We start from the raw sequence: 16,942 nt of genomic DNA, 5'->3' as shown, positions 1-16,942 counted from the left end.
AAATTTGACAGCTGTTTGAATATTGTGTCGCCATCTATGCGGTAAAATGGAAATCTCTGAGTGAATATTATCCCGGTTACTGGCAACCCGGCATAAAAATAATAATGGCTGATATGTTGATGTGAAGACTGCGATTAAAAATCAGTTTCAAAGTGTTTTATTTTAACCAGTAACTTCAAAATGTCACTGGAAAGCATTCCTCCAGATTTGAAAAACCTTCGAGCTTGTTTACTATGTTCAATGGTTAAGGTAATATATATTTTTGTGTTTATAATTTGTTAACTAAGCCTTGGTCAGTTTTTGGGTTTTCCAGTGAAAGAAGAGATAGATTAAGATGGGTAAAAAAGTTACATTAGAATCCCAACTAAGTTAAAACCTTAGAAATATAGTAACCCTTATCCAGGCAATTTAAAATTCTTACTGAAAACTTTTTAATAGACGTTCGAGAAGTTTGAAAATGACGGTTGCGATAACTGTGACGACTATTTGGCCCTGAAAAACAACCGTGATATGGTTTATGATTGCACCAGCTCAAATTTTGATGGGTAATAATATACATTTTTTGAAATTCAAGTTATAAATAGATTTGGCATGTTTAACAAATGCTTTAAATCTTTGAATTAATTCCGTAAAGTCTTTTTATAATGTTTAGTAACAAAAAAAAACCATTTGATTTAAAAAAGCTTAATAAACTTTAAAAAGTTAAAAATATTCCATATGAAGGTCAGAAGGTTTTTAGGAATGTATAAAATTTGCGTTAGCGGGATATTAATGCCCATTTGTGTTGCAATGGAAGGGAAAACATAGAATCACGTTGCTACTCAATGAGTCAATGGAAACGTTTTGATATTTTTTCGTCATTTTTGACAGTTTATTGAAGGTCCATCTAAATAAAAATAATAGCCTTATGCAAAATAGGATTTTTTTTTTCTAAACTAGACCATTTAATTCAATATTTTAGTAAAATCAAAAGTACAGGAGACGTTTCATTTTTCTGAAGGTATTAAAAATCGTTTTAATCAGAAATTTCTTGGTCGCCTCTCGTGAAGGGATCACAAAGGAAAAATATATTTTACTTCATACTGTTTTACTCAATTATACGAGCCTAATTTTTTTCTAATAATTTTGCGTTTATGTTACATTTTTATTAATTTGAAATATGTCATTTAAACATTTTTCTCTTGTTTTTAAAGTGGGGCATGACAGAATCAATTATTCTTGATCAGAGTTAACTATTATCGTGCCTCATTTTAAATATTATCAAATGCGATTATGAGGGCAAAATTGGATTATTGGATGTGTAGATTTGTCTTGTACTCAATATGTTATTGTTAATTACATAACATTTAATAAGCGTACGGTCAAATTTTTAGATTTATTCAGTATTGTCTTTCGCTAATCAAGTAAAAAAACCTGGGAGAAAAACTGATTTAATTCAGTTATTGGTGATCTAAGTAAAAAATTATCATTACCAGTATTGTATTTTTTTATTGCTGGTCTGGGTTATAAATTGAAGTACCCCAAGCCATCAGTAATACACCCCAAAAGCTGCCCATGGGGTAAAGGAAGAACGCATGTTCAGGGTCATAGTATTTTTACTATTTACAATGAAATATAACGAAACATTTTGAATGCCATGTATTCCCACTGATGGTCTTAAATATTTTTTGGTTTTTCCTTAGAAAAACTGTTCTGATTGGTTCCTAGTAAAAGTGGGTAAAACAAGGTACCTAATACACGATAAATTACGTAAAATTAACATTGCCCCAGATTTAGTCCTAGTGTCAAAATATAATTTATCATTGAAAAGAAGTCATATTTTCGAGCATCAGGAGTATTTTTAATTTCCCTGTGCTAAAGCATGACGTCATAAAATTCCCACAGAGAACGATCATCATAATATTAAACAAATATAAATATAGTATTAAAGTTATAAAATTAGTCTAATGAACAATTAAAGTTTAACCACATTCATTATATGTAAAAAATTAAACCTAAGCCATAATTTTAATTTGCCAAACTATTCCCAATTAATTTCCCGATTTAAAATTGTACAACCTTAGAAAAATATAATATTCCATGTTTTTCAAGCTCTAATCATTTGGTAACCGTTTTAGCTGTACGTGATGCCAGACGAGTTACGAAATACTTCCAACAATTATCTACCTTTTTACAAAACTAAAAAACCATTTCACACATCCCTCCAACGTTTTAAAATATTTCAAGTTCATGTTTGTCCTCAATTTTGTACCACGTGAGGACGCCACAAACGTTATTTGAATTATGAGACGCGAAAACTGGCGCGGGAAAATTGAGAATTCAAAGCTAGATCATGAGCGCTCGAGCGGCGTCTCACGCGACTTGTCCGACAATTTCAAAACTGGCAAACACGCAACGGGGGAATTTCATTACTGAAGACTATGTAATAGTACCAAAACAGTTACCAAAAAAAATGGGCAATAAATTATTAATTAAAATTCTCAAGGCTGAAGTGGCTCGCGTGGCATGCAGGGCTTGCCACCACCCTCCTACGCATTGTAACCCGGCCACCTGAATTAAAGGCTTCAAAAGTCGCTTGATGACTTAGGCCTTGGGTATTAGCCTAGCTGATTATTATTATTATTATGTAATTTTTATCCTGGCCTATTTTGTACCTTTTCCGTCTTACAGAAAATGGCGTCACCGAATTTGACGTTTTGGGGTTTTACAGACAGCACCTACTAGCCGCATGCTTTGTTAACCAGGCTTACATGGATCTGGTGGTTTTATATTTGTTACCATTCACCCAGATTCCCCCCAGTTAGTAGCTCGTCAGTTAGGCCTACACTTAATTTTCGTCGTCATTCTATGGCCAAGCGCTCACTGCTCCCCGTAACGTCTCCGTCCTAGCTTCCACAAGCCTTTGCTTCGTAACGGAGACAATGCCTTGTGGAAGGCAGGACGGATACGAAACAGAGAGCCAGTGGGCGCCTAGTCTATTTCGCGAATCTACGAAAACAAGAAGTCGCGTAACGGTTAGCGTTTTTGATCGTACTTGTTAAAGGTACTTGATCGTACTTGTTAAAGATACTTGATCGTACTTGTACGGTTAAAGGTACTTGATCGTACTTGTACGGTTAAAGGTACTTGATCGTACTTGTACGGTTAAAGGTACTTGATCGTACTTGTACGGTTAAAGGTACTTGATCGTTCTTGTACGGTTAAAGGTACTTGATCGTACTTGTACGGTTAAAGGTACTTGATCGTACTTGTACGGTTAAAGGTACTTGATCGTACTTGTACGGTTAAAGGTACTTGATCGTACTTGTACGGTTAAAGGTACTTGATCGTACTTGTACGGTTAAAGGTACTTGATTGTACTTGTACGGTTAAAGGTACTTGATCGTACTTGTACGGTTAAAGGTACTTGATTGTACTTGTACGGTTAAAGGTACTTGATCCTAATTGTACGGTTAAAGGTACTTGATCCTAATTGTACGGTTAAAGGTACTTGATCCTAATTGTACGGTTAAAGGTACTTGATCCTAATTGTACTGTTAAAGGTACTTGATTCTACTTGTACTGTTAAAGGTACTTGATTGTACTTGTACGGTTAAAGGTACTTGATCGTACTTGTACGGTTAAAGGTACTTGGTCGTACTTGTTAAAGATACTTGATCGTACTTGTACGGTTAAAGGTACTTGATCGTACTTGTACGGTTAAAGGTACTTGATCGTACTTGTACGGTTAAAGGTACTTGATTGTACTTGTACGGTTAAAGGTACTTGATCCTAATTGTACGGTTAAAGGTACTTGATCCTAATTGTACGGTTAAAGGTACTTGATCCTAATTGTACTGTTAAAGGTACTTGATTCTACTTGTACTGTTAAAGGTACTTGTACCGTTAAGGGTACTTGATTCTACTTGTACGATTAAAGGTACTTGATCCCGGCCACCGGTAATTGGATTCACAAGTCACTAGTTGAAGCCTGTCCGGTTCCTTGGGTATTAGCTCAGCATAGTTTAGCTGACTATGTTGAATCATGGTCCAATTAGTTTTAGGCTTTTCAATCGCGGTGGAGGACTTCATCTGTAGGGAACCAATGTTCACGTGCATATGTCAACGCCAAGAGCCGCCTCAAATGACCTTGAAAGTTCCCGTACGGCCGTCTTTATTCAGTTGGGGCCCTAGCATCGACACGAACTCTTGCAGCTGGCCGCAAAGCGACTGTGATGGGGTCTAAAAATCAGAGCGTATTCTCGTCCCCTTAGGGATATATACTGTCTATGATCTCACCAATTATTGGCCGGGTCTCGGGATTGACCTCGCAATCTAAATTTCCCAGCTGATGTGAGGTCTACAAACCGACTCGGGCTCACTATATTTACAAATCGACGGTTGGTCTCGGGTTCGTGCTCGGGCTCGCAACAATTACAATTCGACATGTGATTTCGGGCTCAGGCTCACTATAGGTATTTCCAAATAAAATGGTGGCCTCGACCTCGGTCTCACTATGTTTTAAAACTACTTAAGGCTCAAGCCCGAACTCGATGATTCATCGCGCAATTTATATATCAAATAGACCAATTAGTGTTTTCGAGTTCCATTCCGGCATCACTGGCACATCTGGAAGGGAGTCGGAGGTGGCGAGGCAGCCCTGATCCCGGGAACGATTTTGTTTGCCAAAATAAATTTCGAGCGTGGGCTTAGGGCTTAACGATATCGCGAATTGGAAGGAAATCGAGCTCATTCAAATCGGTATCGGGCTCGGGCTCAATCAGTCTCGTTTTAGGCTCACAATATTTATTTAAAATACCTCAGCTCGGTCTCAAATTGAGCTCGGGCTCACAGGATTTTATTTTGGACGAGAGGGAAAATTAAGGAATTTTTAGAAATTAAGGTATTTAAAGCACTTGCTCTCCGAGCGCACAATTATGCCATCTAGGAGCAACAAACACAGCACCCCAGACAATGAGAACGGAACCCGTCAAAAGTCGTGGATTTTCTCGCGTACATTTTTCATTGGTTAGGCGGTTTAGCGCCTGCTGCCATCGGAAGGGGAAAATTCGGAAATTGACTTCCCCCTTTCAGTAAAACGCTCAGCGTAAAGGCTCATCCAATGAAATTTGTACACAACACTGCGTTAGCGTGTTTAAAAGTTAGCTGCGTTCTCCTTGTGTTTGTTGCTCCTAGTCCTAGCTGCCATATTTTAAAAGATTTTTAAGAAAATAAATAACTTTTTTTAACTAAAAATGCCAAGTAGTTATTCTTCACGCCACCAGGGCCGCTGAGAGTGGCCCCGGGAAAATATAATAATCAGCTAGGCATTAATTCAGGTGTTCGGGTTACAACGCGTAGGAGGGTGGTGGCAAGCCCTTCATGCCACGCGAGCCAACGGCTCCCTACACTCACTATCACCGTTGATAAAGCCGTAACTATCGAATATACGAAACATTTTACGTCAGAAGAATACCTCGTTTGTTCCAAATACGCTCCCGAGTCTGCACGGGCCCCGATAATTTGTACCGACCTCCCCCTCTCTTGTCTAAAAACGAAAAAGCATTCCAACCCGCTGCTTGTAACTCACTTAAAATCAAACATTTGCATAGTCAGTGTTGGGCATTTTCGTCAAAGAGCCGCTCACGCTCACGTCTTTTTGAGCGGTAAAATTTTCGCTCCTGTCTTTCCGCTCTTGTTTGAGCGGTAAAATCGGCGCTCCTCTCTTTCCGCTCTTGTTTGAGCGGTAAAATCGGCGCTCCTCTCTTTCCGCTCTTGTTTGAGCGGTAAAATCGGCGCTCCTCTCTTTCCGCTCTTGTTTGAGCGGTAAAATCGGCGCTCCTCTCTTTCCGCTCTTGTTTGAGCGGTAAAATCGGCGCTCCTCTCTTTCCGCTCTTGTTTGAGCGGTAAAATCGGCGCTCCTCTCTTTCCGCTCTTTTATGAGCGGTAAAATCGGCATTATTTTACACTCTTTTTAAATTTAATTTCATAATGACTTGAATAAAACCAGCTCCTAATCAAGTACTCGATAACCCGACTAGTTAAAATTATTACTCGAGGTTTTTTTCAGTTACTCGACTCGAATAAGAGAAAGTTTCCCCTTAATCCAGTACTATATTACTCGACTCGAATACTCGGTGAAAAAAAAATTGATACTAAAACCACTACTCGCACAGCCTTTGAATCGTTCAGTTTCTATCCGACAAGGTTGTCGTTTCGGTATAGCATTATCAGTGTGATTTATTTTCCAAGGCCTAACTTTTTTCGGTGTTGTCTCGTCTAGACTATTTTAATGTAATCCTTAGAAACGACTTTTCTAGTTTACGATACATTGTTTAGGGCAGTTCCTTACTGCAGTTTAAGATGACCAAAGTGTAGTTTTTTTTAATACTAAGCTTGCGGAAATTATTAGCTCTGGGCATTTAAATTAAATAGTGTTATTAGGTTTTCCGAGGATAATATTTAATTTTTTTTAATAATTATTCCTTGACTACTGAAATGGCTAGCCGCCATTCTAGCCCACCGGCACTTATTGTATGTTTTCCCCCTTTTTAGGGGCGAAAGTTTGGCCAGATTGGACATTTGAGTTAGAAACCCTACTCATTCATCGGTTAAAATTTTAAACAAAATATCGTATTCATTGCAATAACCATTAATTATTTTCATGAATAGTTCAGTTATAACATTGCTATATTTTTAAATCTACTCTGTTGAAGTAGGTCACCTTAGCTATATTTATTTATCTTTAGGTGGAGATTAGTAAAGTTTTAATTAAATGGTACTGTTATCGCTGTAACTACGAGCAAAGAAACGTTACACTTATAAACAACAACAAAAATTATACTTGGTACAAGATTTGTAGCTAATTAAATTTTTGACTAATCAGACGCTATAACGTTGTTTTTTTGGCTTTAAAGGCACAAATGTTTGTATATTTAAATTTTTTTAATCGCTTCTGATACTTTAATGTAATTATTGAAAAGTACAAAACTAGTTTCTATAGTAATGCCAATTCAGTATTAGTAGTAATAATTAAATTTAATTAACGCTGAACGTAAATTATTTATCAATTTTTCACAAGAATAAGAAGCCTACTTTAGTTTTCAAACTGTCTTTAAAGAAATAAGGTTTTATTATACCGAGTAATTATAAAAGTGTGGTTAAAATATAAAACAAAATATATAAAAGCTTAAAAAAAAGAACTTAACCAAGAGAAAAAATATGTACAAATGTCATTCCTATACGAAATGGACGTTAAAAATATTTCAACAATAGATTTTTATAAAAGATTGTATAATAATATGGATATATTCAAAAAAGGGGTATTAAATTTGAGAAATGGACTCCGTGGTTGCAAATGCGTCGGTAGAAAGTTTTCAACGCACGTGTTCTAACTCGAAAAGATTTAAAAATGAAATACCACGACCTTCAAAATTTGGGGGATGTCAAAACATAAATAAGGCTTCTGTCATGGTCCATTCATATCTCAAGGTCATCGTCATGAATTTTCAAACCCCGTCAAATGATTTGAATAAAAAAGCTTTATAACCTTAATATTTCCACCTTTAAATTTCGCCATAAGCCACGCAAAAGAAGCCTTTTTTTTATAAATTTGGACCAATAGTATTTCAAGTTGTGTTTTTTGGGGGGTGTTAGGCGTACCCCTTACAAATAAAAGTATATAAGCTAGAAATTATTTCAAATAATATTTTGGTCTTACCGGGTTCAGGCTGTCAAGAAACCCGCGCTTACTTTGGAAAATTTTGTGCAAAATCTTTGGAATAATTCAATCTTATCGTCATGTCTAGTGTAAGTTTTGGTTTGAACGCGTTTCTTCTAAATGCTTATAATTGAGTTTTTAAGGAATTAAGGGAAAATGTTTTTACTATTTTTGACTAACTTAATTCTATATAATTTAAATTTAATTACTAAGGTACAACGCAACTGAGTTTTCTAATATCGAACAAGGAATTTTTCTAGATAGTTTTACCTTTTTGTATGTTTGGTTAGTTGGACAGCGGGAAAACCATAATTTCTGGACCTTGAAATAACCATTATTACTAAAGAAAACTATACGTTTTCTTGGTCCCTACTAGGGTCCACTACAGGCTTCAAGGGTCCCGGTAATTTGTACCTGTTTCAGTCCTGATTTCGAAGGAATGAACAAAATTTAGTTGTCGTAATAAAATAGTTTATTTTGGGTTAGCAATTGGATAAAACCATAAGTAACGGAACACCGATAAGTATAAGGCAAAATATACTACTACCAACTATAATAATATGATACAACTCAGTTGGGTTGCCAGTCCAAGTCGGAGACGATCGAGAGTGTCAATATCGAAAAACGTTTCCGAAAACTAGCATTAAAACAAAGTAATATCGGCGTGACGTACGTCGACGTCGTCCATGCTTTTTCCTATAGATAAAAAACTGCCATCTAAATGGCGGACAAAGCCCAAAGCTACAAAGCGATACTACTCTATATTTAATAACGGCGCGCGACAACACATGCGACCAAGCGGGCTTCGCGCGCCGTTACGAAATAGAAAGTTTGGCGGCATCTTCAGCATATTTTGAGCAGTGGCGTTATAACTACATCCCCGGCCCTAGGCTTGAGATTAATTTGGGGCCCTATTACTGTTTCATAAGTTGCGGGCCCCTAGCCTACTTAGCCTACTTAGCCTATTGGTTAATTCGCCACTGAGTCGGGGTAAATACATATGGATATACTCATGATAAAAGTAATATAGTTATATTTCTCATCGAATCATGCTGCTAAGCCAAGACGTATGATCTTTGCCTGTAAAGTTCCCGGAATCCCTTAGAATTGGGTCAGTTTTGTAGGATTTTAGTTCATGATAATATTATGTCCCAATCTATGCAGAATGTCGCATGTCAAAATGACGTAAAAGAAATATAAATGGCACCGGCGTTTCTGTTACTTGCAGCTGGGATCGGGTTGAATTTAGCGATTGGCCGAAATTCTACGATTTTACATCCCGAAAAGCGGTAATTACATCGAAACGAGCGTCCGTCATAAAGGGTTTTTTACTGCGGGATCTAAAATGCACGGTATTTGAACACGACAAATTTTGTTTCCTTATTATATTAAAAATGTATTCATCATATTTATTATTAGTTTGAAGTGTCCGAAATTTCATTTATAACCATTATATAATAATTATTAATTATAATTAAGAAAATTGACCTATAAAAATTAAGACAATTAATCTCAATCATTTTTACATTTACAGACTTATCGCACTAATGGGACCGGAAGATAGCTGGGTGGCAAAGTGGCAAAGAGTCAGTAAGTGCACTTATAAATATTAATTGTAATTATTAAAATTGTCATAATTATTGTAATTATTCAATATCAAATTGGAAAGTTAGTTCTAAACTGGATTAATCTTTAAATAGCCCGTTAAATATAATAAAATATTAATTTTAAAGCGTTCATTTTAATAAAAACTAATAATAAATTAATTAAACCGAAGAGAAACGTAAAAAGTTAAAAAAAAATATCCCTAGTTCGCTATAATCTACATAGATGGCGGCAGGGTCGCTATTAAAGTTTCCCCGCTATGGAAATACCAAGCCAGTTGACACTGCGTAAAGAATAGGGAAGACCCTTTAACGATAAGGTAGAATACTGTCAACGTAGGATGTGAAAAGGCAATATAACGCCTACGGCTGTGGGTGGTTATTGAAAACGAAACCGGGACTTCAATCAAAGTCACTTCCGGGTACGAGTGATTGCGAAATAGGCTTAGAGGATTATAAACGCGTCTTATTTTGGTTTTGTTCGCACTTAAAATGCTCAAATTTTTTTTAACTTTTAGGTAGAATGAACAAAGGAATCTACGCGGTTTCTGTATCTGGGAGATTACCGAATGGAGTTATTCAGGAGTTGAAGAGTAGGGGAGTTCATTACAAGTCCAGGGATACTAGCACAAGCTGAACTGAACTATACCGAATTGTCCGCCATTTTTAAGATTTTATTTAATGCTGTGTGTATATTTTTGAAATAAATTTTGTCTTGGTTGTCACTTATTAGCAAAATTTTACAGTTTCCTAATTAAAATTAACCATAATTAATAAATTTTCCATATATTTACTCAAATAAGTAGGAAAACGTGTTTTATTCCGTGAAAAATATAGTAGTAGGAAAACATGGTATGTTTTTTCCGTGATACATCATAGTAGTAGGAAAACCTGGTATGTTTTATTCCGTGAAACATCATAGTAGTAGGAAAACATGTTTTTTCCGTGAAAAATCATAGTAGTAGGAAAACATGTTTAATTCCGTGAAACATCATAGTAGTAGGAAAACATGGTATGTTTTATTCCGTGAAAAATCATAGTAGTAGGAAAACATGGTATGTTTTATTCCGTGAAACATCATAGTAGTAGAAAAACATGTTTTATTCCGTGGAACATCAGAGTAGTAGGAAACATGTTTTATTCCGTGAAACATCATAGTAGTAGGAAAACATGTTTTTTCCGTGAAACATCATAGTAGTAGGAAAACATGTTTAATTCCGTGAAACATCATAGTAGTAGGAAAACATGTTTAATTGCGTGAAACATCATAGTAGTAGGAAAACATGGTATGTTTTATTCCGTGAAAAATCATAGTAGTAGGAAAACATGGTATGTTTTATTCCGTGAAACATCATAGTAGTAGGAAACATGTTTTATTCCGTGAAACATCATAGTAGTAGGAAAACATGTTTTTTCCATGAAACATCATAGTAGTAGGAAAACATGTTTAATTCCGTGAAACATCATAGTAGTAGGAAAACATGTTTAATTGTGTGAAACATCATAGTAGTAGGAAAACATGATATGTTTTATTCCGTGAAACATCATAGTAGTAGGAAAACATGGCATGTTTTATTCCGTGAAAAATCATAGTAGTAGGAAAACATGTTTAATTCCGTGAAACATCGTAGTAGTAGAAGTAGTAGTTTTTAAGATAGTGCAAAGCCCAACATAGTAACAATTAGTGTTAGGTCTTGAGGGGGTGTTAAATGGGCCCCAAAATCACACAGCGCCGAGGGCCTTAAATGGTATAAAAGCGCATCAGCAACTGATGAAATACCGTAGTAGGAAAACCGTAGGTTTTCACCCATAAATACAAAAACTAAATAAGTTTAATAAAATAACTATTTAAAACTTTTAAAATCACCAATTTGGTTTATTAATTTATGAACTTACGACGTTAGTAATATGAGTTTTATAGAAATAAGAGAACAACTTTTGAACAGGTTAAATATATGTAAAGATGGCCTATTGGGATTACGTTTCACGGTTCATGGGCTATGTTGAGAAGTTTGTCTAGGAATTGCTTCTCAGCTGCTGTGGCCAAACGAACCGAAAAGCACCTCATGTTGCCTCTTTCGTCGTAGCTTCCGACGCATCTGAAATTAAATTTAAATATTAATTAAACGGGGTTAATATTCGAGAGTAGTAGTATAATAAGTTTATAATTTTTTCTTTAAGTATGACATTCTTTTTTACTTGGGAAAATTTTCCAAGTTTGATTTTTCAAGTTTAATAGCTTTAACTCACCTTAATGAAAATATTTAGCCTTTTGATAGAAAATATTATAGGGATTTTCAATTAGTTTTTAGCAATTTAAGTAAGAAGAAAAATTGCATTTTTGTTGACGACACGGTATGTACGTTTGAAACATTCATAAGAAAGTAAAATATATCTAACATGCACCACATTCAATCAACATTTTTTTCTTAAACTAGTTTAATATTACTCGTTAAAATTATGTTACTGATTAATGCATAATTAATTTTAATAATTTAATTCTTCCCATCAATATTCGACTGGTGACGGAAACTTTGGTAAGGACTCTATAGTCTTAGTCGATAATTCAAAGTAACGATCAAAAACGCCGCCGATCAGTTTAGTAAAATATTTTCGGCAGCGTAATCGTCGGCCATTTTCGGTATGGAGATACCATAGATATAGGAAACGTATATAAAGGTCTAGATAAAATATTTCAAAGGGAGTGAATACGGAGGTGACAGCTAGCAGAAACGCGTAATTTCTGCAGGCTATCCTTATAAGGCGCTATCTATCGGTAAGAAAGCTCGTACTATCGTCGCGAGAGCCATTGTCTCCCGCTTAAAAATTATACTTAAAGTCACCAACAGATGGTGTCTAAAGACTACGGCCTGCGGAAAGGTCAAGCACTTAGAACTAAAATGCTAAGAGAGCTCGCGCTCTTGGTCACGTGCCTTCCTCGGTGTCTGCTCGGTGTCAATTCCGTATTTTATGTTAGGCTTAGACGCCCCGAAATTTATCTAGACCTTTATATACATTTTTATATCTATGGTAGATACAGGCCAGCAAGGCTGCCAGATTTCGATAGACCGAAAACGGCCAACTCTCTCAAATGTTTTCGTTTTCAAAACGAAAATTTTGCGGCGTAGCTATCGACTAAGACTATTGAATTCTTCAAAATCAATATTTGATAATGAGCTCTTTTCACGTGAAAAGATTTTACTGACATTGTGAGAGCTATTCAAAATAGAAGCACTGAGGTATCTCACGTTGACTTTTACAGCAACTCGCTGGGATGTGGTCGCTTCAAGCATGGGCCAAATAATGATAAATCCAGGACATGACTCTATGCGAAAAACCCGTCCAACAGCGCTAACACCCGACCACTATTGCCCCCTATTGGGAAAAACGCGCGATCGCGGACCTACGTCATTTGGGGGCATATTTTTAGGGGCAGTTTTCAAAAATAATTCACGTGGTCGTCGTAGTAAATATCCCGGAATATTTATTCACGATTATCATATCTAGTATGGTTATAAGTGTAAGTACTTATTTTTATACGTACTAAGTTCATAATTAGTATAATATATATAATTATATAATATTAAACATATACTTTCCTAGAATAGTTAAAATTAATCTAAAAATGAGGGGCCAATATGGCAGGATTTTTGAATAACAACCGCCACTTATTTCCGAATTCCGATTTAGTCAACACAAGATGGCGTTCCGGAAGCCGGAAATTTCTGCTTGATTTTGCTCCCAATTTTTTTTTATTTGCTCCTTTTCCGCACCTACTAAAATGGCCGCCTGTTACTTTTGGTGGACGACCGATTAAGTACGTGTGAAGGTACCAGAGTCATGTCCTGGATTTATCATTATTTGGCCCATGCTCCAAGTAAAATATTTCCCAAAGAGGCATACTTGTGGGAAATTATTATAGACTTATGGTATTAAGAATATATGTGAATATATTAGAAATAGGTCAATTCCGTAAGTCCGTGATTTGGAAAGGTACTCAACCTGTCTTGTGTTAGACTCACTTCCGTCGTCTGCTCTCTCACTTTCCCAAGCTTAAAGGGAACACGACGTAACGGGTGACGTTGTGACGTAGGGGAAGTTAGTCTAAAACAAGATAGGTTAAAGTAAATTTCCAAACCACTGACTTTCGGAATCAATTATTTCTTATTTCAAAAGGACATTTTTAGCTATTTGTAGCATGCTCGTGGGTGTTGCTGGAGTTCGTTGCCACGGTAACGCTTCTCGGTCGGAAATGACATTAAGACGCCCATGTGCGGTCACGTGATTATTTCGCGGGGTCGTGTGGCGTTATGCCTCTGTGACGCAAGCACGCAATAGAATATTTAAATTTTCAGGAAATTTTTAATCCCTCTCAACCCACTCGGTAAAATTTATCTTTTAATAAACACTTCGGCAAACTTGGTTTACTCTTGATATTACGAAAAACTATAAAAAATAATATGTTAAAACGCCACAAATTACAAAATACTATTGTAATATTTCTTAATATGCGGGTAATATTTCTGAAATAACACCTCTTGGATTTATTATTTGTAACCGAAAATCCTCAACCCTATGACGTATTCCCGTACAGGTCATAGAAATTTGACCCCTGGCATAAGGTAGCTCGGGAAACCCCTCCCCCCACCCTCTGAACTTTCGGTTTCGACCGATAACAAGTAAAAAAAAAGGTTTGGGTGTCCAAGGCGTATAACCCTTCGTGGAGAGAGTCTAAATAACCCTACCAGGGAAGGGGGTTAGCGGAGGTCACCGCCAGGGGGGGCATTTCGCCGGTACTCAGCATAATAGTCTACCAGTCCTAGACGAAAATGCATTTTCCCATGATCTTTCAAAACATTTCAGCATCCACTGTCAGGCCGCGGATGGTGGTCTGGGGATTTCGTAGGGGAGGAAAAAAAATGGAAAGTTCCTGTTATAAGTCTACGACGCAAAGGCTTAACCCATTGCGCTGATTCTATAACCCATTTATACGAGCGACAAAACATATGGCGCGGTCAACGGGAAACCGGGTATTTCGGGTGAAGGATTAGAGACGGGTACGGTTTGCGAATGTTTAGGCTGGCGTTGTGGTGTTAGGTAAAGAGAAGGGTTACCGTTTGTTAACTTTGTGACTAGTGTTTTTTTGTGGGGGGGAATGTTGATTTGTGACCAAAGGTGCAGCTGTAAGGATTTGATGTATTGTACTTCTTGCTTGGATACACCAAATGCAGGGGTTTTTCGTGGAAAAAATTTGTTTACGGATGTCCCAAGTGTGAGAAAGAAGTACCATAGCCATTATGTAGATGGTAATTATGGTCTGTTGACTGTATTTATTTACACGTAAACTGGGGTTATGGTTGGGGTATTTTACTGACTAGACAAGACGGAAAGTCTGAAAGCTCTATTTTCCACTAACTTGAAATACAGAAATTTAAATTTAATTATTCCCAAATGTTTTCGTAGCTTGCTCGTGGGTATGGCTTTTGTTACTTTCAAATTTGATTATTTCTTTAAAATATAAGTGCAGTTCTTTCAAATTTGATTGTTTCTCTAAAATATAAGTGCAGTTCTTTCAAATTTGATTGTTTCTCTAAAATATAAGTGCAGTTCTTTCAAATTTGATTGTTTCTCTAAAATATAAGTGCAGTTCTTTCAAATTTGATTGTTTCTCTAAAATATAAGTGCAGTTCTTTCAAATTTGATTGTTTCTCTAAAATATAAGTGCAGTTCTTTCAAATTTGATTGTTTCTCTAAAATATAAGTGCAGTTCTTTCAAATTTGATTTCTTTAAAATATAAGTGCAGTTCTTTCAAATTTGATTGTTTCTCTAAAATATAAGTGCAGTTCTTTCAAATTTGATTTCTTTAAAATATAAGTGCAGTTCTTTCAAATTTGATTGTTTCTCTAAAATATAAGTGCAGTTCTTTCAAATTTGATTGTTTCTCTAAAATATAAGTGCAGTTCTTTCAAATTTGATTGTTTCTCTAAAATATAAGTGCAGTTCTTTCAAATTTGATTGTTTCTCTAAAATATAAGTGCAGTTCTTTCAAATTTGATTTCTTTAAAATATAAGTGCAGTTCTTTCAAATTTGATTGTTTCTCTAAAATATAAGTGCAGTTCTTTCAAATTTGATTGTTTCTCTAAAATATAAGTGCAGTTCTTTCAAATTTGATTGTTTCTCTAAAATATAAGTGCAGTTCTTTCAAATTTGATTGTTTCTCTAAAATATAAGTGCAGTTCTTTCAAATTTGATTTCTTTAAAATATAAGTGCAGTTCTTTCAAATTTGATTGTTTCTCTAAAATATAAGTGCAGTTCTTTCAAATTTGATTGTTTCTCTAAAATATAAGTGCAGTTCTTTCAAATTTGATTGTTTCTCTAAAATATAAGTGCAGTTCTTTCAAATTTGATTTCTTTAAAATATAAGTGCAGTTCTTTCAAATTTGATTGTTTCTCTAAAATATAAGTGCAGTTCTTTCAAATTTGATTTCTTTAAAATATAAGTGCTGTTCTTTCAAATTTGATTGTTTCTCTAAAATATAAATGTAGTTCTTTCAAATTTGATTTCTTTAAAATATAAGTGCTGTTCTTTCAAATTTGATTGTTTCTCTAAAATATAAATGTAGTTCTTTCAAATTTGATTTCTTTAAAATATAAGTGCAGTGCTTTCAAATTTGTTTCTTTAAAATATAAGTGCAGTTCTTCCAATTTTGATTGTTTCTCTAAAATAAAAGTGCTGTTCTTTCAAATTTGATTTTTTAAATATAAGTGCAGTGCTTTCAAATTTGTTTCTTTAAAATATAAGTGCAGTTCTTCCAATTTTGATTGTTTCTCTAAAATAAAAGTGCAATTCTTTCAAAATTGATTGTTCCTCCTAATTGTTAAGTGGAGTTCAAAATTTCCATGAAATTCTCTCTTAACCTTATGGTTTTCCATTTAATTTTATTGTTGCACAAGACACAGCGTCCAATAAGTGTATACACTTTGCACTTCATCTACAGTAAACTCCTTTTTTTCCACTTACTAATTGTACCATATGTCATGGTTTTCAACATAAGTAGTTTGGTTACAGAAATATCATAAATTATTTTCTTTTTGGGTTTTGCTTAGGCCACAAAACACAGTTTGTAGCAATTTCAATTCAGAGCAAAATAAATGGCAAATATCAATTACATTTAATTAAAATTTAGTTTACAGGCCTTTTTAAAAATCTATAAAATAAAAATAAATAAATTTAACTAAAAATTCGATTTCTATCCAAATAAATATATATTTTAAATCGACCATTTATTCTGTCTAGTTCTTGAGATTGTTTTGACGATTTGAAGTTGAGGCATAAAATTAGTCAAAATAAGTCTAGGAACCTTGAAGTTGAGGTAGTTAATGAAATACAAAAAAAATGACTTACAACAGGTGTAACACAATTCACAATTAAAATATCGTCATTTTGAGGGTCAAGGTCACCCTGTTAGTAGTACTGATTTTTTATTATAAGATTTTAATATTTTATAAGGTTTATTTATTTATTTTTTATTTTAATACTTTTCGGTGATAAACACTTTGAAGGTCGAGATTACAATTTACCTGTTCAGCTGGAAATTGTTTAAACTGCTCGATGAAATAATTAAATATTGAATTT

General features: G+C 35.0%; 2 protein-coding genes across 2 annotated transcripts in view; one reads left to right on the top strand and one right to left on the bottom strand.

Annotated features, from left to right (window-relative positions):
* Positions 1-45: 45 nt before the first annotated feature.
* spt4 (Transcription elongation factor subunit spt4) lies at positions 46-10,028 on the top strand. Its single transcript, XM_090165982.1, has 4 exons — positions 46-249; positions 439-545; positions 9,234-9,289; positions 9,822-10,028. Exons 1-4 carry the CDS (start codon positions 181-183, stop codon positions 9,938-9,940), a joined length of 351 nt encoding a protein of 116 aa, XP_090022108.1. The 5' UTR covers positions 46-180; the 3' UTR covers positions 9,941-10,028.
* Positions 10,029-11,203: 1,175 nt separating this feature from the next.
* LOC149958632 (uncharacterized) overlaps positions 11,204-16,942 on the bottom strand; it is a 125,070-nt gene continuing 119,331 nt past the window's right edge. The window contains exon 7 of the mRNA XM_090165978.1: positions 11,204-11,402. Coding sequence (XP_090022104.1) covers positions 11,288-11,402 — 115 coding nt within the window. The 3' untranslated portion in view covers positions 11,204-11,287. The remainder of the gene's footprint in view (positions 11,403-16,942) is intronic.

The sequence above is a fragment of the Leiobunum rupestre genome, chromosome 2 (genome assembly GCF_980474605.1).
Source record: "Leiobunum rupestre chromosome 2, qqLeiRupe1.1.hap1, whole genome shotgun sequence".
NCBI lineage: Eukaryota > Metazoa > Arthropoda > Arachnida > Opiliones > Sclerosomatidae > Leiobunum > Leiobunum rupestre.
Note: the sequence above shows the minus strand (reverse complement) of the source record. Positions and strands in the feature narration are given on the sequence as shown.

Coding starts and splice junctions, on each gene's coding strand:
- spt4 (XM_090165982.1), top strand. CDS start 181: ATGTCACTGGAAAGCATTCCTCCAGATTTGAAAAACCTTCGAGCTTGT. Junction 546..9,233: donor ACCAGCTCAAATTTTGATGG/GTAATAATATAC, acceptor TTACATTTACAG/ACTTATCGCACTAATGGGAC. Junction 9,290..9,821: donor GGCAAAGTGGCAAAGAGTCA/GTAAGTGCACTT, acceptor TTTAACTTTTAG/GTAGAATGAACAAAGGAATC.